Source organism: Phodopus roborovskii, unplaced genomic scaffold (assembly GCF_943737965.1).
Source record: "Phodopus roborovskii unplaced genomic scaffold, PHOROB, whole genome shotgun sequence".
NCBI lineage: Eukaryota > Metazoa > Chordata > Mammalia > Rodentia > Cricetidae > Phodopus > Phodopus roborovskii.
Window position 1 is genome coordinate 15,790,206 of NW_026126517.1, and position 23,858 is coordinate 15,814,063.

A 23,858-nucleotide genomic window follows, 5' to 3' on the forward strand; every position below is an offset into this window, starting at 1 on the left:
CTGCCTTCACCTCCCACGTGCTGGGACTACAGGTAAATGCTACCATACTGGCTGTCTTTGGGTTTTGTATTTTTAACATATTGTGAAGTAAGTGTTCTCTTACAGAAGAGCAGACAGGCCCTGGAGGAGTGCACCAAAGAACTCGGCCTAGTTCTCTGAAGGGGTGACAATGACCTATGTGTTGGCTATTTGAATATCCCTAAAGTTGTAACAGGGTATTATGGTTTAGATATAAAATGTCCCTCTAACAGGCCTATATGGTGAAGGACTGTACCTTATCTGGTGTCACTACTGAGAGGTGGATCATGAAGGCACTAATTTAATCTATGGTTCTCAACCTATGGGTTTCCATCCCTTTCACAGGGATCACCTAAGATCATCCCACATATCAGATATTTACATTATAATTCATAACAACAAAAGTAATTTTATGGCTGGAGGTCACCACAACATGAGGAACTGTATTAAAGGGCCATAGTATTAGGAAGGTTGAGGACCGCTGATCTATGGGCTTCTGGGAGGTACAATATGACTGGAGGAAGTCACTGGGATCTTGTCTTTGAAAGACACGTCTTGCCTCAATTGTTTCTTATATGCTTCTTTCTGCTTCCTGGATGTTATGAGGTGAGTAGCTCTTTTCCACCGTGATGTGCTGCCTCACCAGAGCTACACAAACAAAGCCCAGCCAACCACAGGCTCAGTCCTGAAAAGCTGAGCCCAAAGAAACCTTTCCTTCCTTAAGCTGCTTGTATGTCAGTAAATAGTGAACTAACACGCTGGTGGTCGGTGGCTTCAGGTCCTCTGGGAAGCAGGCCAAGCCAGTGAGTGTCACTTATTATCTGTCCTCATCTTGTGATTTTGACAAAAGTTCAGAAGGATGCAGAAGCAACCAGTGTGATTTGATCTGCTCAGAATACTGCACAAAACAATCAGGGCACAGGGCTCATATTGAACTTTTTTTTTTTCCTTTTATACAAATACATCTCAGTCAGAAAAAAAAAGAAGATGGAAAGGAAAGAGCTAATTCTCGGGCTCCCGAGACAACTAACGCTGTTGAGGACAGTGGGTTTCAGTGAGTCACAAGCATCATCGCTGGGAGGAAGGCAGCCAGCCCCATCCTTGCTCCTCTTGGCTCACATCTGCTGACCAGGGAAGGGGTTCCCACCCATTCCCCGTGGAACTTTCGATAAGCTCATGCTTCATGAAGGGTCATCTTGGTTCCTATGGAGAAAGGAGTATGGAAGGGATGGTGCTGTTTTGTGACAGGCCACACATAAGGGGTCAGCATTTCCTCTGGCCCACTTCCATGGCATGCCTAGGCTCCACTCTTGTGTGTCATTCTGCCCTTGCCGTTTCTTCTCAAGGTTTGCTCCCTGACAACCGCCTCTGGGCCCTCCCTTATGTCCTTGGCAAGCCCTTCACCCTTTGCCTGTTTCCCTTTGGCCTGTTCTCCCAGCCCTCTGCTCTCTTTCTTTATTTTTCTCTGCTTCCCACCTCTCGACGTTTCCGTCCTGGCCTCTGGCTCTGGCTCCTGCTGCGGCTGCGTCCAGGGCCCCGAGAGCCCCGAGAGCCCCGAGAGCTGCTGGAACCCCTGGAAGAGTTGCTTCCAGCAGTAGAACAGGCGCTGGTGCCCTGGCCATGGCTCAGGAAGCTTGGTCTGCTGTATGGGAGCCAGGCCTCTTGTGCGGCTGGGCCCGAGGAGGGAAGCAGACTGTCACTGCTTGTCCACTGGCCACCCTGTGCACTCTCCCAGCTCTTGGTCATGACTGAGGGACAGGCACTGGGCTCCGAAGGGTTGAGGGCTAAGGAGAAGCAGCATGCCTAACACGTGGCCTTGACATGACAGGAGTTCAGAAACATGTGAGGAACTCCAGAGTACAGAAAACTTAGGGAAGGGAGGATGCCACCCAGACCCCACTTTTTCCTCATCCCCGCTTCAGTCCTGGAGTTAATAACTGGTGACACTGAGGGCTTTTGCTTAGAGTGTGTGACATATAGGAGTCTACATCAATGTTGACCAGATACACTAATCCAGCCGAAGGCAGCAGGTGAGCTGGGGATCCTGGGGACTTGTGTGAGCTTCCAGTCCCCTCCCACTGCCCTGGCTCTCCTTACCATCTGGGTGGGGCCCAACGTGGAAAGGTACTGCCTGCATCATGGCTCTCCTCTCTCCACTGCGCTCGCGCTCTAGGGAAGATGTGCTGCCTGCTGCTGTCAGCCCCAAGGGCCAGCTTGCTTCTTCCTCTGGTGGTGGCAAGGGTGGTGGGGGCAAGTCTGGGGAGAAACCTCTGTTCAGCAGAGTCTCCTGCTTTCTCCTGACACTGATACACCTCCTATCTATCTGATCTCTGACACCGGGAGGCAAGTAAACGACCCAAGGCTGGGTGTCACCTACTCCATCTTCTTGGTTCCCATCCTCATCATCTCCCAGGCCCGGAGCCCCCCTCACCCCCGGGACTGTGCTCCCTTCTGTAAGGAAGAGCCTTGGGTTTCTTCCGGATTCGCGCACGGTGTCCATGGAGTGGGGGTGTCATCTCTCCAGTCACCTGGCAGGTTCTCCCTGTAGTGTTAGGAGACAAGACGGGGGCAGGTGTGGGAAGGCACTGAGAAAGGGGGCGAGGGTAAAGGGGGTCCAGTGTGGGAGCAGGTTGTGTCAGCAGGCTCACCTGGGGCACTGCTGGGTGTACTAGGCACAGGACTGCAACTGAGGTGATAGGAGACTGTGGGGCCAGCACCCATGCCAGCAGGCCTCCCATCGTGGTTACTCAGAGTGGGCTGGGATACACTGAGTGGAGAACTTGGCTCAAGGGGCGCCCTCCTGCAATGACATAAGGTCTCAGCATTTGTTCACCCCATACAAACCAAGAGCTGACTATGTGCCAGGCATCACGCTGTGTGCTCAGCCAAATACTCAACGTGAAAGATATGATCTGTCTACCACAAGGCCTCAAACTAGGGAAGCATGAGGACATCCATGTTTGCATGAAATGCCTTGGATGTTTGCTGGCCCACACTCCAAAGAGAGGCAGCCTGGAAGATGGGCGAGAGTTCTGTCAGACTTCACCTTCCTCACCGCCTCAGGCTTCCACTTGAGCATAGCCATGAGTCCTCTGTACCCTTTTCAACTTTCCACCTACCCAGCCACCACCCCCTGAATAAATATATACGGAGGGAATTCCACACCTCCTTACCTGGGCCCCTGATGGAGATGGGGGATATCAGTAGGGGGCTGGGGAGGGTCAGGAGGTGAAGGGGTAAGAGTGGCTGTGGACTGCTGCCCATAAGAAGAGGTAGGGGATGGAGTTTCCCCTTGGGATGGAGCCACCAGGCATGCGCCACTGGAGTTTGACTCAATCAAGCGGTTTTTCTCAGGTACTGGTGGGCACCACTCTTCCAGATCTGAACTGGGGTGGAAAAGGCAGGCGAGAAGTGAAGGGCTGGATAGCTTCACTCCCCCCCCACCCCCAGCAACGCTGCCCACTTCCTGTCCTTGGATGTCCTGGGCTTGTCCATATGTGAGGGGCATCTGCTGCTGCTGGCAGGATTGTTACCTGCCCTTCAGCTCCTCCTCAGGCCCCTCTGGACAGCTTAGTTCACAGGAAGGTGGAGGTGGTGGCAAGGCTTCTGGCCAGCTCAAAGAGGGCATCTGAACAGGTTTGCCCAGAAGCTTCACCTTGCCTCCTCTAGCTCCTGAGGAGAAGAGATAAGGGCACACCAGGAGCATGCAGGAAAGAGCCAGAGATGAGGTAAAATGTCGGGGAAAGTGACAGGCCGGTCCTGAGGACAGAGGACATTGTGGACAGGACTAAAGTGGGGAGGTTAAGAATTGGGGTCATACCACTGTCCCCCTCACTCCACTCGGGAGGAGCATACTGGCTCCAGGTGCTTGGGTCCCCAGAAGAATGCTGAGGGAACCCTCCGTGGAAGGTCTGCAGCTCTTCCCCTACTGTGTCGATGGTGCTGTAGACAGGACCCTCGCCAGGGGCATTGGCACCCCGGGCAGTCTGAGCCAAATACAGTGAGATTCCTGCTTCTGGGGAGGAGAAAAAGGGAGGCCCAGGGGAGGAGGCGGACACACAAACAGGGGACAAAGGAAAACAGAAAGCAGAAGGAGATACCATGGGATCAACTTCCTCCCCCACCCCAAATCTGACATGTCAAACAAGGCAAAGGTTAAGGTTTGGTAGCTGTTTCATGGCTTAAGACCAAGGTCCATGCCCCAGTCCTCCAAGGACTAAGCAACCTTAGGAAGACCAGGGTTCCTCAGATCCCCTTCCATTGGCCCCAGGAGGCTGACAGAATAAGAAATGTGGGGTGGGGGTAAGTGTGCCCTTAAGGGATTAGAACTCCTCACCATTGTAGTATCTATCGTCTGGGTCAGGATTGTTGGGGCAGCAGCTTCCCCGGGGTTCCTGAGCTGAGGGACTTCGAGATGGATGGGGCCAGGAGTCTGCCAGCCATGGGTAGGCAGCAGGGCCAAGGCCCATGGGTGGCCTGAGGGGGAGCAGGTGAATATTGGGAATGGGGAGCCAAAAGAGGCCAGCACGGCAAGGAAGGTGGCAGGAATAAAGAGTCACAGGACAGAAATGATGGTGAGGGGTAGGAACTGGGAGAGGCCGAACACAGGGAGGGGGTCAGGCCTGGAGTGCAAGGGGTACTCTCTCTGTAGAAACAAGTATCATTAGAAAATCACAAGAATTACCTGGAACCGGCTCCAGAAAGGCCCTCTGAGTGTGGAAAGGACACTGGGGAAGATGAAGGGGGAAACTGGTGAGACAAGAGCTGGTACTGGGGTTCTGAACCCCAGAGAGTAGAACTGCTTACCTGCAGGCGTGTAGGCAAAGGAGGCTTCCGAAAAGGAACCCGTAGGAAAAAGAAGAGAGGAAATGAGGTGAGTGAGTGGTCAGGAGTCCCCGTGTTTGTTCACTCCTTGGTTCTGGTCCCAAATCTATTCATGTCGCACATTGGACCAATTTATACTAATGTCTTGGAATGGGACTGACTCAAATATCTCTCTCTCTCTCTCTCTCTCTCTCTCTCTCTCTCTCTCTCTCTCTCTCTCTCTCTCTCTCTCTCTCTCTCTCTCTCTCTCTCTCTCTCTCTCTCTCTCTCTCTCTCTCTCTCTCTCTCTCTCTCTCTCTCTCTCTCTCCTTTTGACCTTGTCTCCTGTAGCCCAGACTGGCCTTGAACACTATGTAGCCAAAGAAAGATGTCCTCTAACTCCTGATCCTCTTGCCTCTGCCAGCCCCCGTCCCCGGGTGCCACATTCTGACATCTTTTTCTAAAGCTTTCCCAAGTGATTCCTACATGTAGTCAAAATTGAAAGGCTCTGACTCCAGAGATTTTTGTCATCTCTCCAGGAATTCCTTTTATTAAGGAATAGATTTTTGAGCTGGCCAGTCTAGGCACAACTCCCTGGTCAGGCCCCGCCCATCTCCGGCTGTACTGTACTCTCTTGTTTACTGAGATTGAGTGCCAAAACCTGCTTCCCAGTGTTGAATCCAACCCCATCTGCTCAAATCGGGGTCCTTCTCCCTCTGGCCCCGCTCTTTCCCTTCTAAGGCTGCTCTCCGCGACTTTTTGCACTCTCAACTCCAGGGGGTTGTATTCCCCGAGGCCCTTCCTCAGTCCCCGCCCTACGAACCCTTCCCACACAGGCTCCTGGTGCCCAGAGGCGTGGCTCTCACCGGTGTAGTGACTGAGCTCTTTGCGCTGCTTCTGGCGCCGGTAGAGGGCAACGCAGAACCCGAGCAGCAGCGCCCCGCAGGCCGCGCTGCTGCCAGCCAGGAAGGCGGGCTGCCGCAGCACCCTAGCCAGCCGTTCTGCCAGCCCTTCGCTGACCTCGGGCCCGGGCTCCGCTGCCGGAGGGGACGCTGTTGGGGGGGGGGGGTCAGAAAGATGAAAAGAGCCCGAAATCCAAAGGCTCAGAAGGCGTCATTCCGGACCCGTAAGCCCAACTACCCCAGTATTTCCCCAAATTATTTTATTACTTTTAATCTTTTATTGTTTAATTTTACTTTTTTTTATTATTATTAAAGACAGGACCTCACTATGTATCCTTGGCCGACCTGGAGCTTACTCTATCTAGACCAGGCTAGCCTTGAATTCACAGTGATACATCTGCCTCTGCCTCCAAAGTGCTGGATTTAAAGGAAAGCTCTGCCATTCTCGTCCCCCGCCCCCGCCCCCACCCCCTCCCAGTTCTCTAGCCCTGCTTTCCCATACCCACCACCAGACTCACGCAACTGCACCAGGACTGGGGCACTGGCCACACCCACGCCAGCGCTGGTAGCTGCTGCCACCAGGGTTCGATAGAGCAGGCCTGGTAGCAATCCCGGGAACATCACAGAGCGTGCCCAGCCTGCTGCAGATCGATTGAGGTGGAAGCGACTTTCATTACCCAGGCACCAGATCTAGGGAGACCCGGATATGAGTGTGGTCAGCAATTGAATTTAGGCCCCATGGAGAAACTTAAGGTTCCAGTTAGGAGAAATTCAGCCATGGAGACGATTCTTTGAACCCTTTTCCTTTCTCCCAAACTCCTCCCAAACCCAAACCCAAAGCCAGCCAGCCCTAGGTTCCCACCATCATAACTTTAAGCCCTAAGTCTCACTTCCCACACCCACATCCTCCACCCTCTCACCCAATCTCCAGCCAAACCCTGTACCTGGTATTCAACGATGACCCCATTTTGCTGGGAGGGAAGTGGGGGCTCCCAGGATACAGTGATACTGTTGTTGCCATTACCCCCCAAGGCCACAGCCACTCCCCGAGGGGGGCCACTGGGGGCTAGCCCAGGGTGGAACATGGTAAAAAGAAGGACACGGACAGTCATTGCTAGCTGCCCCAAACTTCACACTCTCTGCTCTTACATGAGGGAACAGAAAGGCATCCTCCCAGACATCCTGATGTTCAAATCTCCCCCTCCCCCTCCTCTCCAGTCTATACATCACTCTGAAGCCTTCCTTACCCTCCTCAGGAATGCTCCTCGTCACAACAGGGCTTTCAGCTCCCAGCCCCTCCTGGCCTCGGACTTGCACCTTGATCTGGACTTGGGTCCCTGGGGGGAGTCCTCTTAGCACAGTACTTTGCTTGTGTGGACTTTGTATGTCCAGCACTGTCCAGCTTCCCTGCTCAAGGCCTACATTTCTCCAAGATACCAGAAAACCTTGCACCAGCTGGACTGGACCATCCACCTATAGGACACAAGACAAACTGTGTCCCAGGGTAGGGGAGGCTGGAGCCACATCGGATTTCCAGGCCCAGCCCCCACTCCATTCTTGCCTTCCCAGCCACTAAGCTCTGACTCTCACTCACTTCTCAGATGCCCTCATGTCCCCATCACCATCCCCATCTCTAATCACATCCCTATGCCATACTCACAGTCCAGGACACCTGCAGAGTTCTGGGCCCAAGGACTATGGGCTCCTGCATTCGCACAGCCACTTCAGCTAGTCCTTGCTGGCCTCTCCATGGGTCCTCCACTGGCCTAGATAGGCTGCTGTCTGCTGAGCAAACAGCCCAGTCAGCAGGGGCCACCAAAGCTAGAAATGTGTACTACTGCTGTGTTTGTATCCTATCTCTGCCTGGTTCTCAGGCTGTACCACTCAGTGCAATGAATATCATGCATGAAAGTTGTTCTTGTGGATTGTTTAGTTTTGCTAGGGGAATCTTTCGCAGTGGTAATCTAGGGAAGCAACCTATGTGAATGTTTTTTCTGTGTATGTGTGTTTTTTCTTTTGTTTTTACTCAAAGCCTTGTCTCTAGTATGATTCTCCCAAGTCCTTTTTAGTCTTTACACTACATCTGGCTAGGAGACTCAATGGTGAGAGAGCTACTGAGATGAGTGACTGTCACATTGCCTCCTCATCTTTCCCTTTTTTCTTTCCTGGGCCCTCTGTGAGAGAGAAACATGACTTCCTGTTGTAGTCTGGGCCATCAGTATAGACCTGGCATATCAAAAGAAAACGCTGTGAGCGGCCACCACTCTGTGGTTTGGATGGGAGGGTACTCTTCCTTGTTACTCATCATGCTCACACCCATAAGGCCTCTGGCCTTACCCTGGGTTTGAACAGGCTCAGAGACAGGGCTGGGTTCACTGAGGCCCCAGGCTCCAACAGCTCGCACTAGGAACAGGTAGATGGTGTTGGGCTTCAGACCACTGATGGTGTGTGTTTCCAGCTGCACCCCATCTGCCACTGTCCGCCACGTGTTGCCAGCTGCTTGGCTACAACAGGAATGAGATGATAGGCCTGTCTAAGCCAGGAATCCCCAACTTGTCTGTTTAATCTCACCCATTCTCTATGAGACCCCACTACTTCCTTACCTTGGGAAAGGGGACTAGAGACTCATTCTCCCAAAATAGCAAAGGCCCTAAGGACATAGGATCCTCTTTTTTAAGTCTTCGGATTTGTAATCAAAATTGTCTCCAGAGGCTTGGGGAGATGGCTCAGGTAAAGTGCCTCCTGAGTAAGCATGAGGACCTGAGTTCGGATCCGATGCACCCACCTAAAACCCAGGTATGATGGCATGCATCTATAATTTTAGCATTTGTTGGGGGAGGAGGGTAGAAACAGGTAGATTCCCAGAGATGACTGGTCATTCTATCTAACCAAGTAGTGGAACCCAAGTTCACAGAAAGACTTTGTCTCACAGACCTTGGGGGAGGTCACTTGACACTAGGCTGTAGCGTCTATGTGCATGCATATGTACACAGACACACAAAATGGTCTCCAAACCTGAAGGCCTCTATCACGTAAGAGGTAGCTGTGGCTCCAGACTGTGGATTGGGCTTCCAGGTCAAGGTGATGCTGTTTTTGGTTACCTCTGTGACTACTGGCTGAGAGGGAGGCCCCGGAGGGTTACTGGGTTCGGTTGCAGGTCCTGGTGAGGCTCCCCAATCTTCTGCAGTGATAAATCATCATTAGCTAGACAGAGGTGGGGAGGGAGTGTGACCAGCCTCCTTCCTAGAGAATCTGCAGAGCTCTGACAGCGGTGATGGTTGAGGTAACATTTGACCCCGACTCACATCTGCCTCCCAAGTGCATCAGTTCATCCTCATCCCCACCAAGGTGGTCATGGCATTTGGAAGATAAAATTAACCCTGAGGCTTGGGAGTTACTGACCATTTTTTAAGCAGATTTGGAGAAGGCTGCTGGCAGGACTGGAGAATGATGGATAAACTTACCTCGCTTCCTAAGCCAGCTATTCCATGTGGCCTCCCCTATGGAACTCTTGGCCACACAGCTGTAGAAACCCATGTCCATCTCCTGTAGGAGAAGGTAGAGTGCTGGCCCACTGGGAGTGGAGCAAGGTAGGGTGAAGGGGTGGAGAGGCAGGTTACAGAAGGATGAGGAAGATGCTGGACACTTTAGGAAGTCTGAGAGAGCAGAGAGGTAGAAATGGATTAGATGCCTAGTTGGTACTTACTAGAGTTGGAGTGTGGACCAGATAGCTGTTCTGTTACAAGATCTCTAGAGGTGACACTAACCTGTACACTGGCGATGTATAGAGTGCCATTGTCCATTAAGTTGAATTGGGAGTCATCCCCCTGCAGCCACCTCTCATCCTTCTTCCATTGAACACTGGGCCGAGGGTTTCCAGCCACTCTGCATGGCAGCCACACAGAAGAACCAAGTGCCAGTGTCTGGTTGGCTGGTCCCTGGAGGATGACGGGAGGCAGCCCATCCATAGTCGCTGAGAGAGGAAGAACTTGGGTCAGAAAACCAGCCCTTTGTCCTTCTGCCTTAACTGTTTCATGATCTCATCCCTCCCTCCTTGTTAGCCAAGAGGACTTTGATACTCATTTCTAATCTCTGCCTGGGACCATGATGCTGTTAGTTTCCAAACACCAAGGACATCCCCAAGGAACATACCCTATTCCTTTTTTAGACACATTGAGCAGCATCCAAAGGAAACAGATCTCTTTAAACAATGTCCTTGGGGACCATGGGTGCATTCTTCTCTCCATGGATACATACCTCCTTTGATCTTTAACAGGGCTTTGGCCAGGATGCTACCAGCCACACTGACAGCCTGGCATACATAGTAGCCAGCATCCCTGATCTGTACTTCAGTAATGTTGAGCTGACCTCTTGGAGAGACTAGGAGGCGTCCCATGGGCTGGAGTGTCTGACTAGGGAAAATCAGGACCTGGGGTAGAGCAGAGAGATAAGGAATGGGTTGGAGGTAGAAAGCCCTGCACCAGCTGAGAAAAGCCCTAATGTCCTAGTTTGTACTCTGCCTCCAGCCATTGACATGATGCTGGCCAAACTAGATAGGCCAACACACAAAAATGATGGACATATTAGGAGACCTTAGGGTCCATGTCCCAGCTCTGTGACTTGGTTAAGAAAGTCTAAGGAACTAAGCCCTGAGAGAAGACAGGAGAATCACGAGTTAGAGACAGAAAACAAACCAACTGAGGGCTGGGGAAATGGCTCAGCAGTTAAGAGCACTGGCTGCTCTTCTAGAGGACCCAGGTTCAATTCCCAACACCTGCTTGGTAGCTTACAACCATCTGTAACTCCAGTTTGAGGGTATATGTTACATAGGGGATACGGTATTCTCACACAGACATACATGTAGGCAAATCACAAACATGCATAAAAATTAATCTTGAAAAAAGAAAAAAAAAATTTAAATGAACCAGCAAATTAACAACTAAAATAAAATCTCTGGATCATTATATCTTTATGAGACCCAGTTTCCCCAAATTTGACTCTGAAAGCTTAGGGGTCAAACTCAGTAGACTGAAATGAAGGAATCATATGAAAGTTTTATAAAACACTGTGGTAAATGTTACATGTTTTCTGGCTTAACATTTTACTTTGGACAGACACATGGAAAGGACAAACCGAGTAGGTCAAGTCTCTGACTAACCCCTTCCTACTCTTTTCTACCCATGACCGTTCTCATCCACCTGAGACCTAAGGAACTTGCAGCAGTCACAAGAACTGGAGATGAACACAGTGGCCATCAACTGGGGACAAACATCCCGCAGTTGTCCTGTAGCGTGGGGATAATGAGACTTACTATACTGACCCTGTGTCTCAATAGCACAGTCAGTTAGGCTGAAGCTTCCATTCTTTTGGGTGGTGTGATCTGCAGTTGCTCATTGGGTAGAAAAGGGTTGGCTGTGAGCTCTGCCTGCTGGAAGGAGCTATATACAGGGCAATAAATAGGGCATGTAATTTTCCCTAAGCAGCATTAAGTCCATCAGTACTTGCTTTCCAGAGCAGTTTCATGACCAAAAGCCATAGCCCAGAGGACCTTGCGGGGGAGCAACCTAGCTAGACCTCTATACTCTCAAAACAGCATTGGCCAATACATAAAGACTCTCAGAAATTGCTACTCAAGGACTATTCTGCACCATCTAACATATTGCTGTGTTACCATTGAACTTCCCAAGTGTTCAACTGCCCTGGACCTTTTATCTTCATAACTTTATTTACTCCTCCAAATAACCTGCAAGAATTCCTGGGAGAGGAAGCTGACAGGGAAGTTTGCAGACAGTCGAGGGAAGGATCCAGAAAGAAAAAAAAAATGGTTAGAGCTTTGGAATGGGTTACCTACTTGGCTCCCTTCCTTCTGCCAGAAGATGGCAGGTGGGGGGTTTCCTTTGGTCTCACATTGGAAAGACACATTTTCTCCAGGAGCTGCTGTCTGGTCCTGGGGCTGAGTCACAAATTGGGGTGGGACTGGGAAGGAGAGAAAGACAAAGGAGTAGGGCCTCAGTAATAAGAAGTTCAAAGCTGGCTTAATAGAGCAGGGGTCCAGCCCTTGCTCAAATCTCTTTGGCTTCACCTTCTCCCTCCCTCCCTCCCTCCCTCCAGAAGTCCCAAGTCATCCTCCCATACCTCCTGTTCTGCCCCTTCTCCCCATTCTCCTTCAGCCCCGCCCCACATTGCCCCTGCAAGCTGTCCCGGGAACTCCCACACACATGCATCACTTCTGCATGCTGTTCCGGTTGCGCGCGCGCGCGCGCACACACACACACACACACACACACACACACACACACACACCGCTTCTGCACGCTGTTCCGATTGACACACACACACATACACACACACATACACACACACACACACACACACACATACACACACACACCACTCCTGCATGCTGTCCCGGAAGGAGCCCTCACCATGAACACTGAGGGAACCTGATGCCTCTACGCGGCCCACACTGTTCTCTGCCACACAGGTGTAAGTCCCCTCGTCTTCAGAGCTCACTCGGCCGATCCAAAGGCTGTGGTCACTCCGAATCTCATACCTGCTCCACTCCCCACCCCAAGCTGGGTTGGCCACAGCTACAAACCCATTCTTTGTCCCCCAGGACAAACACCAGGGTCAAGATAAGCAAGGCAGGACTCAGGTTGTACACAAAATAGTACCCACTGGGTGGCATAAGTTCGGGCAGGGACCCCTAGCTCTGGGAAATATATTTCTCTGTGCTAGGGCCAGGTAGGGTCTGGGGTTCCTTGGGTCCCCCTGCTGTCAGAAGGAAGGGACTTCTCACCTGCCAGTGGGTAGTTCACCATCATCCTTGCGCCATTGTAGACTGGGCTGAGGATCTCCCTGCACCTCACACAGGAAATTCACAGGGGCATCAGCCAGGACCACCTGGTTTATTGGTCTACGCAGAAATGAGGGACGCTCTACAGAGTGGGAGCCATTGAACTGTCAGGGGTTCTGAACAGCTACTTGCTTAATGGGCTACCCACTCCCATAACTCCAAAGTGCCCGATGCCTACCCAGTACCACAAGCTCAGCTGTCCCACTTTCTCGTTCTCCAGCCATGTTGGAGGCCACACACATATACATCCCAGCATCACTCTTGAATGTGTGTGACATCATCAGCTTTCCTCCACGTATCTGGAGAATACAATGGTAACATTGACCCTTTACTGCCATCAAAATTGTGTGTGTGTGTGTGTGTGTGTGTTTATATAATTTATTTGTTTCTCATAATAAGCCAATGAAGAAAACCAACGAAATTGAGTCATGGGCCAGGTATGGACTCTCTGGGACCTCATGGTGCTCTCTCTCCACTTGTTTTAATGGGGTGGGGGAGGGTCGAGACAGGGTTTCTCTGTAGTCTGGCTATCCTGAAACTCCTCAGGGATCTGCGTCTAATCCCACGTGCGCACCACCACATCTGGCTCGCTCAACTTATCTCACCTCAGTTCCACCCTGTCTAGCATTGAACAACACTAAGGCATTCTTCCCAGGCCTCAAGACCCTTAAATTCAAGACTTCCTCCTTTAAGACATGCTCAGACTCACTGCCTACCTTCATATGCATGTGTTTATGCACTGCCCGCGCGCGCGCGCGCGCGTGTACACACACACACACACACACACACACACACTCACAGTGATCCTTCCCTCCTCTTCCTTAAGTTTTGCATTGCCCTTCTTCCAGGTCACCAAAGGCTCTGGGTGACCCTTAGGGGGCACACATTCCATGACTGCGGGCTCCCCGACTGCCACCACCACGTTCCCAGGCGATTGTCGGAAGTCATCACGGAGGACTGAAAAAAAGAGAAGGGGACATGTAGAGAAAGGTCAGAAGAATAAGCAGAGTGGTGTGTTATAATTGGATGCTAACAGGAGGGACTGTCCCACAGGAGGGTGGGTCACAGTCGACCTGGAGTCCAGAAATACCAAGTCAACCCCTCTTCCTCCTCCATGCTCAGAGTTTGGCGTTAGAGACCAAAGGTCTCTCTCTATTTTAAAAAAGATGTGGAGTAGGGTGAAGGCCCCTGAGGCCGACTCTTTGTAGGCCTTCCTGCCTACCCCAGACTCTAGAAGCATTAGCTGACCCAGCCCTCTCACCAGCTACTTCCAGAGAGGCATTTCTGCTAGCGGCTGCTCCCAGGTAGTTGCGAGCCACACAGGTGTAGACACCCTCGTCGGGCCGAGAGCGGCGCCCGTGCACGATGCGGGGAAAGAAGAGGGCGCCACTGGGCAGCAGCAGGCGGTGAGCGCGCGGATCCTCCCGCGCAGTGGCCACGCGCGCCCCGTTCTTGTACCACTCGATGTTGGGTCGAGGCCGGCCTTCGGCGCGACAGGGCAGCGTGGCCGGCTCGCCCCTGGAAACCAGCAGATCTGGCGGCTGCTCCACAATGCGTGGCATGGCATCCTCTGGCCCAACTCTTGACCCTGGAAAAGTGCCCAGGCAAAGCAATTGGGAAGACCGAGGCTCTGAAGGGTAACAGAACCCTCTGCCTCGCTCATCTCCCATGCTCCTTTGCAAGAGTGCCATCCGCATACCCGTCTGCCCCCTACCCCACCCCCACCCGGTAGGTTCTGTCTTAGCCTGGAACTGAACTGTCCCTAGATATGCCAGGGATCCTGTCCCTAGATATGCCAGGGATCCTGGCACAAACTTCTAGAAAGGCTTTCTGGGTGTCCTTGAGATCTCGACCTCCTTTCCTGACATGTGGAAATGAGGGTGACTGAGCCATGGCTTGGTGAGGAACCTGTGCCCTCGCAATTTGGTTTTCACCCATACACACTGGTTCACGTATAATCCTTGCTCAGTGAGCAATCATGCACATTGTACCATAGCACATACTGAATTGACTTCTGAGTGATCCCTGGTCCCATAGGGGAAATGGACAAGGTGAATTGTCCTGGGTCCCTCATTCAAGAAAAGGTGTTAAAGGTTGGGACTAAGATTACAAAGGGTTCTTAATTTGAAGGCTATGAGGCCCTAGGTATCCTCGTTTTTATTTACAGGGATCCTGTGACGTCACAGAAATTAAACGTGTGGGAGAGGAAGTGTGAGTAGGGTTGCTTTTCCTGAAAGGCACAGTTTTAAAAAAACAGGAAAGAAATGACTTGTCCTCCTTGCTCTCTTGGATCAGTTTATCTGTAGGTTCTACTCCTGCCTCCCTCCGCCTCCAGACCACCGGTCCTGAACCTGGTTCATCTTCTGCCTCAAGTTTGGGATCTAGGTGTCATCTCCATCCCCAAATGTTCCCATGCCCTCGCCCCGACTTGTATCCCCACCCTCACTTCCATCTGTTTAGGATTGGTAGATACCGACACCAAGCTCTTAGTCCGACCTTTGGAAATGATTTCTAACCTGTTTCTGCCAGTAGGGAGCGCTGGAGCCTTGCACAATCTGTTGTCCTTAAATAACCAGGGACTACTGGGCGCATCTGTTCTGCGCCTCTCTCGCGCGCCCCCACCCCGCCTACCCTGTTCCGAGATCATCAGGGACCTCTTGGTTTCTAGCCCAGTGGGGGATTAGCTTTCGTTTCCTGCTTTTTTTTTTTTTTTTGAGAGTTCTAGTATAGCAAGCTGGGCCATGGCGGGTGCAGGCTCTGTCCCACTAGAGTGATTTGACTGATTTGGGTAAAATCAGTTTCTCTCCCACGTAGGGAAGAGAATAATATTCTCAGTCGTCTCCCTCCCAGATGGAATCTCTGCTGCTCACGTGTCTCTCTTCTCCATCCCATCCCAGTCCTGACTCGGAAACACTCCATTGAGAGAGGCCTCTGGCATGGCTGGAGCCCAGATTCTGATTTTGAAGTCCTCTGAGCTGGAATCTCAGATGCTGACACCTCCCAGAGGTAATACGTTGTTGGACAAATTATTTAACTTTAGCCCAGTGGTGGTCCATGCTTGGGGTGTGGAGGCATTTGGACCAGGAGTTCAAAGGCTGACTGGGTTACATAGCTAGTCTGAGGCTCAATAAAACAAAAAACGCTCAAGCGTCTGAATTTCACTTCTCTCTCTCTGCAATGAGGAAATCCTAAACCCACCAAGAATGCAAAGCACATCAGTAAGTATGATAAATTTACCATTATTGAACATCTGTCCTTCCCCATAACCCTAATATGGTTCCTAGAGTCTATCTGAATGAGACTCCAGGCCCCAGTATCCCCGCCCACACCTCACCCCACTTCACGAACTTCTCATGTGCAATGGAAGTACATTTAGGTCTCCTGCTACCAAGATTTTTCTCTATGCTGCTTTTGGGATCACTGAGCTATTCTTCACCCTCCATGACTGTGTTTTCCTAGTGGCAGTATGTGGCTGTCACATCTTTCCAACATTTCTCACTGGCTTTTCAAGCTTGAATGAGATGTCTGATATATAAAGCTCTAGGGGAGTGGAACTTGACTCTGGGACATCAGTGAAAATAATGCTGCCTAACCTCTTGGGATTCCTCAAAGGTGACAAGACCAGGGAATCCCAGCCTATTCCCTACTCTCTTCAAACTCCTTGCACACATACCACACCCTTCTGGTCCACCCTTTCCCCCTAATTCCTGCAGACACAGCTGCGGACTCCCTTTCCCAGGAATTTCTTCCTTGTCATTCCTGATCTCCAGAGATGCTTCGACAGCAGCCTAATGAATAGCTAATGACCATGCAAATAGGGCTCTGGGGCTCCTCCCCCGCACCTGAGTACCATAGAGGGGAAGGGAGAGAGGAGGGAGGAGGAGGGAGGGAGAGAGAGAGAGAGGAGAGAGAGAGAGAGAAGAGAGACAGAGAGGGAGAGGGAGAGAGAGAGAGGGAGAGAGAGAGAGAACATGCTTCCTTCTATCTTTAAATTCCCAGCAGAGGTGGAGGATGGCCCACTATAACTTCAGCAGAGGCTTCCCAAAGGGAGAGTTCCTGGCGTGGCCAGCAGGGGGCGTGATCGGGCCTTTCCCGGCTGCCTGTGGCGCTCAGAGAGGCAACTCAGTCTCAAGTTATTTATTAATCACTGTAATTAGCGGTAACGACCTCGCCGCCGCTCTGCCAGGATGGGTCAGCTGTGAGTCTCACAGGGGATACAAACTTGGTTCTAAGTTTCCTTGAAAAGATCTCTGACTCCGTCCCCTCTGCAGCAAAACACCTATGAAATTAGGGCTTTCTCACCCTTTCTCTCTTGAGTGAGTTTTTTTTGAAAACTTCAGATCCTTAAAGTGACGCTACTTGAGTGGATCACCTAATGGCCAGTTTAGCTCTGACCGGCTAGCGACTGTGTTCCCGCTTCTGCCCTACTTTTCTTAGTTTGGAATTTGTCCGTCACCAGTCACGGTTCTCTCACCTGGGGTGGGTGTGGTGGGTGGGTAGTAGGAAAGATTGGGGCAAAGGGAACCCAGATGCCCTCCACCACTGGCAGATACCCCACTCAGATGCTCCTTCGGGACCCCACTTCCCAGGAGGGCCCAGATAGGCACCCCTGGGTCCTGGACTTAAAGGAAGGAGCACTTCAGTCTAGCCCTGCATGCAATCCTCCCTCTCCCTCTCCCCATTCCCAGATCCCAGGTCCCCATCGGGCAGTCTCACCATTGAGAGAGAAGTTTCCAGGAGGCAGCAGGCTAGGGTTGAGCGTCGCCAGGGTTGAGTTGAAGCCGAAGAGCAGCTCGCTGGAGTTCGAGATGTCCCCCGCCAGGGAGTCAGCGAACAAGTTCATCTGCAGTAGTGTTTTAAGCAGGTAGCGCAGCATGACGCGGCCTGCCTGGGTTCCGGGTGAGGGGCTCGGAGCCCAGCCCCTGGGTCTGGGACCCACGGGCCGGGGGCCGTAAGCCCCTCCACAGCCTCTGCGCGCTGCGGCAGCCACGGTGCCGCTGTCCTGCAGGCGCGCCTGGGTACCGGCCGTGCCTCGGCGTGCGCTGTCCTCCTTTGCTGGTTCTTCTCTCCACCACCCCCCCCCCCCACTGCCGGAGTCCCCTGGGAGCTGGATGGGCAGAAAGCAGGTGCCACTCGGATCACGCCGTAATTAAGGGCTTAATCCGCCTCCCCTATACTCCCACCTCCATCAGAATGGCCACTGGCAGGGCACCGTGCGAGTTAGAGTCCCCGCCCCACACTCCTTCATTCCTCACATCAAATGTTGCTCTAAACCTGGCGGGAGAGTTTTCCTCTTTCTCCAAGCCCTCAAGATAAGAACTGAGGCTGTCAGACTCTGCTCTTCCCTCTAAATTTATAACAGGAATTGCCTCCTTCCTTGGACGTCAGGGAAACTGAGGCATTGGAAGAGCAGACGCTGTTGGGCTCTCAATGTCCCGTATCTTCCATTATCTTCCCTAGCCCTGGGGTTTGGAGTTGTAAGCGAAGGATGCTGAGATACTTGGGAGTGAGAGAAAGAATTCCACCGCTGGACCATCCCTCGCCTTGGCGAGCGCGCCACGATCCTCCGCCCCTGCCCCCTGCATCCTGTGGTTTGCTGCCAGGAGCCCAGGGAATACGGTGACTCCAGATGTCCCAGTCAAGAATTCCTGACTGGTGCTCAGAACTGGTGCTCCGGTATAAAACCGGAGGAGACTCCCAAAGCCAGGCAGCTCTCACTAGCATGGTGCGTTGATCTGTTCTAATGTGTTATAGGAAGTTGTTTTTAAAAATTGAAGAGACCAAAAATGTGGAACCAAGAGGTCTAGGGCAAAGGAAGCAAAGTGTAATAAACCGGGTGGATGCTAAAGTGAGCGAAATTGCTGGAACCAGACAACAGCTGGTCATCTTCTGGGGGCGGGGTGTGCAACAAGAAAACCAGTGCTCTCTGGTCCTGACTTTTCTAGGGTTCTTTTAACCTTGGAGATGTCCCAGTCAACCATCCTTCTTCGTGACCCTTCGTGCCTACACTTTCCCTAAAATGGAAATTACGTTGGATGGGGAGAAAGAGATCCTAGATTTCCCATCTTGGGGTATGGTTCTGAGAACGAACGAAAGAGTGATGCATTTTGAATTGCTCTTAAGCTGTATTACAACACGGGAGGAAGCGCAGAAGAGTGTTGTGGGCTACTGGGTCAATGGTCCTGTGGCTGATTTCAAGCCGGAAGCCGGAGAAAGGCCAAAGAGCAGAGAAGCGTAGTTTGTCCTGAAACTCCTACAATCCATTCTACTCCCTGTGGAGCCTAGACGCTGATGTGTTGAATGCCTCTGAGTCCTTGTCTCTGCCCAAAACCAGACCTCAAGACAGGACAAACTAAGTGGTGGGGGTTAATGGCACTCAATAGACCCACAGGAGTCAGAGCCCTGGAAGATATGTCAGTGTGTCATCTGTGGGTACTGAACTGGATCCCTGCTGCATCCACCTTAGACAAATCTGGGCAGATCTTGACATTGGGGTACTAAAGAGAAGGACATTCAGCAGAAGAGATAAGGGGCTCACCGGAAGTGTGCTGGAGTCCTGTATTTGCCAATTACAAGACATTGTCATTCTAGACCCGTTCCCTAGTGGGTTAAGGATGAATCAGGCTACTTAATCTGGTCTGATCCTCAGGTTCTGGATCCCGGTGACCTTTTTGCTTGACCTCCTGCTGGAGGGTCACGCAGGTTCCATCACATCAGAAGACCAAGCAGGACAGAAATTTAACTTCATGCCACAAGGCCCTGCTTTGGAGCTGGGAAGGCGGCAAACCTCCTCACCATTCAGATCTGCCCCATCCTAATCCCCTGATTTACTCCTGGCCGGCCTCTGGGCAAACACACCGCCCGGCGGCGTCTAGGGGCTTGTCACCCTGTTAGCGGATTTGTTTCCGGAGGCCGCACAGTTAATTGGCCCTTTATGTGGGGATCAGGGCGTATTTGCTCTGGGTTCCCTAAACGGAGGCGGCAGCACAGCCCATGGGCACTGCTGCTCCCTAATCCCTGTCATCTGGGTTTGGAAGCAGAACAAACGAGGAAAGCCATCGTCTTTCTAGGACTCTTGGCCCCAGTCTCTGATCCATCTTGTGTGAATCCCACCTCTATTCTCATTCTCTCTCTGTCTCTCTCCTGTCTCCTCTTTCCTCCCTGTTTTTTAGATTAACTTTAAAAATCCTCCCCATTTTCCTGCTTGTCTTTCTCCACTCTTTCCTTCCCTGTTTGTTGGTATCTGTAAAATATTATTTCTTTTCAGTAAACCAGCCCAGATCTAAAGACAAAAGAAGGTTAGAGGGCTCCAGGAAGATGGCCGGAAGATTAAGTTACCCAATCTATATCACAAATTTCCTCCATCTGCTTCCTTCACTTCCCCATCCACCAGAGAGTCTCCTTTGGCAGAAGAGATGGCCCCAATGGAAGTCACACATCCAGCAGTTCTGCAACCCCTTTCCCTCACTGTTCCAGGGCAGCCAGAAAACTAGCCATTCATCCTTCCTTCCTTTTTTTTTTTTTTTTTTTTTTTTTTTTTGAGATAGGGTTTCTGCCTGTCCTGGAACTCTCTCTGTAGACAAAGCCAGACTCGAACTCACAGAGATCCAACTGCCTCTGCCTCCAGAGTGCTAGGAACCTTCACCTTTTCCAGTACAGCTGCTCTATGGACTGCTCCCAAAGGCAGTTGTACAAAGGGTGTGACTCTTGTGTGCCTGCCACCGAAGTTGCCACAACTCTAGCTTTTGTGTCTTGCTTAGCTGAGGTAGGCAGCAATACTCCCACGTCTATTTCCTCATCTGTTGCCCTGAAGGCACCAAAAACACTGTCCATGCACTGCCCTTGGAGGGGGGGCCAACCTGCGCCTTTGATGTCTACACCTCCACCTTGGTCTGAAAGAAAAGCTTGAGCTGAATTTCAAGCAACTCCTTTTCCTTTTGTTTTCAGGGTCTTGCTGTTTGTTTGTTTGTTTGTTTGTTGAGGCGGGGTATCCTGTAGTCCAGACCTGCCTCATAAGCAAGGATGATCTTGAACTCACTTCCCAAGTGCTGGAAGTGCAGGCATGTACTGCACCCAGCTGAGAGCTTCTCCTTTTTATTACCTCAGGAACTTCAGTATCAAATGGAATTGAACTTTAGAAAGTGTAAGGGAGAGAAAAGGAGGTTTTACAGGGAAAATGGCAGAGAAGAGAGAAAGTGATGAGGGCCAAGGAGGGTGGGAGGGGTCGAGTTTGTAGAGTCCTGACTTGGAAGGGAAAGAAGTGTTTTCAGGCAGAGTCACTGAAGAGAGCATGGCTCAGGGGTTGATGAGGTAGATGTATATGGAAGACAAGTATTCAAGTATTTCTCAGGATCTCATTTCGGAGACCAGGCTAAAAAAGTGATGCAGGAATCCTACCTAAGAGTGGCCTTTGGGGAATCAAGAGAGAGAGAGAGAGAGAGAGAGAGAGAGAGAGAGAGAGAGAGAGAGAGAGAGAGAGAATTGGGCAAAAGAATACTATCCCAGGCTAACTTTTGTTGGCCTAGTGCCAGCACAAAAGCCAGAGAATGTGGCTGGGAATTTTCAGTGACCAAGCTGGGGGCCATATGGGAAGGCTTCTTGGTGGTCCAAAGCCCATATGCCAGCTGGTAGTGGATGAAGCTGCTGGCATGTGATTGCCCAAGAGGGCAGTCTGAGGACAACCCCCCCAATCTCACTCACACTGATTATTCACACACACACACACACACACACACAGTTGTACACAGCCTTTCCTGTTTACATCCCCCCAGAGCCTGCAGCCTCCCATCACTCTCCCTTCCTGGACCCCTTCCCAGGACATAGATACCCACTGAACATATGTGTGGGTGGATGTGTTTGTAGGGGGAAGGGATGCATGAACCTAACATCTGCCCCACCCCCACTAGGCTATGATGAGAATGGTCCAGCAGGATTGCTAACTCCTGCTGGCTGGTTCTGGGGCCAGTGACCCAGCCAGCAGGGGCCAGAGAGCTAACAGGAGGGGGAATCAGAGAGCAAAGAGCAGCACCCAGCTGGCAGGCAAGACAGCAGGAGCCCTCCTTGGCAGGAGCCAGTTTGTTGGCTGAGACTCTGTAGTTGCTGAGATAATAAGCCAGCCCTCCACCCCCACCCAAGAGTATCTCTTTCTCTTTAGGGTTCCAATGGAGGGCCCTGCAGGGACACACTTTGCCATATACACTCTGCAAAGTCCAGAAATCTGGAGGCATCTAGGCAGAAGTGTGCACATCTCAGTGCACTTGTAAGCTAGGCTGGGGAGAATAGGGCTGTTTTCCCCCACATTGTTAGTCCTTTCAGAGTTTTAAAAGAGCATCTAAGCACATATATCATTATCCTTTGGGAGCCTGAAAACCATCGTATTATGCAGTCTAGTGCACAGCCATACCATGCACTTACAATCAGTCTCCAACTTAGGCATATTTAGTTTTATATTTTGGGATTTTTGTTTTGCAGACAGTGCTGCAAATCAACTTCCTATACATACACATATGTCTTTGCCTATATGTATATGTGCAGGTAAATTTTTATTATTCTGTAATTTTGTTTTGGATTCTTGTTGCTTGGATATTGGGGGGAATTCTGGTTTGTTTTTTCAAGGCAGGGTCTTACTGAAACTGTTTTGTAGAAAGAATTGTTGCTTCTGCCTACCAAGTGCTCAGATTAAAAGTGTGTGCCACTATGTTCAGCTGATTTGGATTGTTGATACAAGTACTTACTACATGGGTCAGGTTAGACTGGTGGGTCAGGCCAGACTGAAATCTTCCTGCTCGTTCTGTAGGTCTGGGACTACAGTGTGTGCTACCAGACCCAGCTGTTTGTACTGTGACGGGTCTTGCTGTGTAGCACAGGTTGATTTCAAACTCCTGCTCCTTTTGTTGGAATTGGAACAGTGTGTCCACCATACCTTGCTAGGTTGCTAGGATAATTTTTTTTAAACTTCTTTATATTAGATTTCTTTGACACATATAGTTTAGACTGGCCTTAGACTTGACTATGTAGCCAAGAATGGCTTTGAACTCCTGATCTTTCTTTTTTCCATTTTGTTATTATAACATGTGTGGGTGTTTTACCTGCAGGTGTATCTGTGTACCATGTGTGTGTGGTGCCAAAAGAGAGAGAGCATCAGAAACCCTGGGACTGGAGCTACAAATACTTTTGAGCTGTCATGTGGGTGCTAGGAACTGAACCCTGATCTTCTGGAAGAGCAGCAGGTGCTCATAATTACTGAGCCATCTTTCTTGAGCCATTCTTGATCTTGGTTTCACTTTCCAACCATCATTTAAACAACCAACTTCATTTAAACAAAAAGGTATTCATTTTATCTATATCTATGTGTCTGTGTGTGTGTATGTATATACATTTACATGTGTGTAGACGGAGTTACAGGTGGTTGTGAACTGCCTGATGTGGCCCTGGGGAACCAAACTCTAGTCCTCTACAAGAGCTCCAAGGCTCTTAACCACTGAACTGTCTCTCTTGCCCCCTATAAAAGCATTTTTAAACCCCATGGTGGGGGTGGGGGAACCATGCTACAGTATGTTTGTGGAGGTCAGATGGCAACCTAACATCATGTAGGTCCCAGGGGGTCAAACTCAGGTTCTCAGGCTTGGTGACAATTGCCTGTACTTGTTGATTTATCTCCCATTCTCTGCTGCACTGTTAAGGATTTATGCTTGGAGGCCTGTGAGAGGTTGTATCCAGTAAAGTTCTTACCATCAAGCTAGATGACCTGAGTTCAAACAGCAGAACCCACAGAGTGGAACAGGAGAACCAAACCAACTCCTTCAAGTTGTCTTCTGTCTTCTGAATGCATGTGTACCATGTGTATGCACAGAAGCCCACACATAAATAGATAATAGATGTTAGTTTACTTATTTATTTATTATTCTTTTCTTTCCTTCTTTCTTTTTTTCCTTTTCCATTTTTTTTGTTTTGTTTTGTTTTTTTGTTTTTTGTTTTTTTTAAAGAAGGGATTTCTCTGTGTAACATCCCTGATCTCTTTGTAGATCAAACTGGCCTCAAACTTCAAACTCACAGAGCCAGAGCTCCACCTGCCTTTGCCTCTGGAGTGTTAGAATTAAAGGCGCCACTGCCACCACCACCATCATCCTGGCTCTTACTTGTTTTTATTTTAAGTATATGAGTGTTTTGTCTGCATGCATGTCTGATGTTTGTGCAGAGTGAGTGTGCCCATTGCCCTTGGAGTTCAGAAAAAGACAGAGTGTGTCAGATCCCTTGGAATTGAAGTTACCGACAGCTGT

The 23,858-nt window shown here is 50.7% G+C and overlaps 1 protein-coding gene across 1 annotated transcript; it reads right to left on the reverse strand.

The window, feature by feature from the left end:
* Positions 1 to 962: 962 nt before the first annotated feature.
* Positions 963 to 17,631, reverse strand: Robo3 (roundabout guidance receptor 3). Its single transcript, XM_051197099.1, has 28 exons — positions 17,296 to 17,631; positions 13,841 to 14,167; positions 13,379 to 13,536; positions 12,758 to 12,878; positions 12,523 to 12,661; positions 12,149 to 12,276; positions 11,575 to 11,699; positions 9,981 to 10,152; positions 9,491 to 9,696; positions 9,188 to 9,269; positions 8,739 to 8,904; positions 8,061 to 8,227; positions 7,384 to 7,505; positions 6,971 to 7,196; positions 6,668 to 6,789; positions 6,242 to 6,413; positions 5,688 to 5,873; positions 4,825 to 4,848; positions 4,703 to 4,745; positions 4,355 to 4,494; positions 3,839 to 4,033; positions 3,552 to 3,690; positions 3,192 to 3,404; positions 2,667 to 2,818; positions 2,450 to 2,560; positions 2,116 to 2,274; positions 1,495 to 1,688; positions 963 to 1,221 (listed from the first exon to the last, which is right to left on the reverse strand). Exons 1-28 carry the CDS (start codon positions 17,453 to 17,455, stop codon positions 1,210 to 1,212), a joined length of 4,161 nt encoding a protein of 1,386 aa, XP_051053056.1. The 5' UTR covers positions 17,456 to 17,631; the 3' UTR covers positions 963 to 1,209.
* Positions 17,632 to 23,858: the final 6,227 nt, after the last annotated feature.

Bases quoted from the DNA above. Each gene is read 5' to 3' on its own strand.
- Robo3 (XM_051197099.1), bottom strand. From the start codon at position 17,455: ATGCTGCGCTACCTGCTTAAAACACTACTGCAGATGAACTTGTTCGCT. The intron at 4,495-4,702 runs GTAATTCTTGTG...GCTCCCCCTCAG, and splicing joins CTTTCTGGAGCCGGTTCCAG to GCCACCCATGGGCCTTGGCC. The intron at 3,691-3,838 runs GTATGACCCCAA...TCTTCTCCTCAG, and splicing joins GTGGAGTGAGGGGGACAGTG to GAGCTAGAGGAGGCAAGGTG.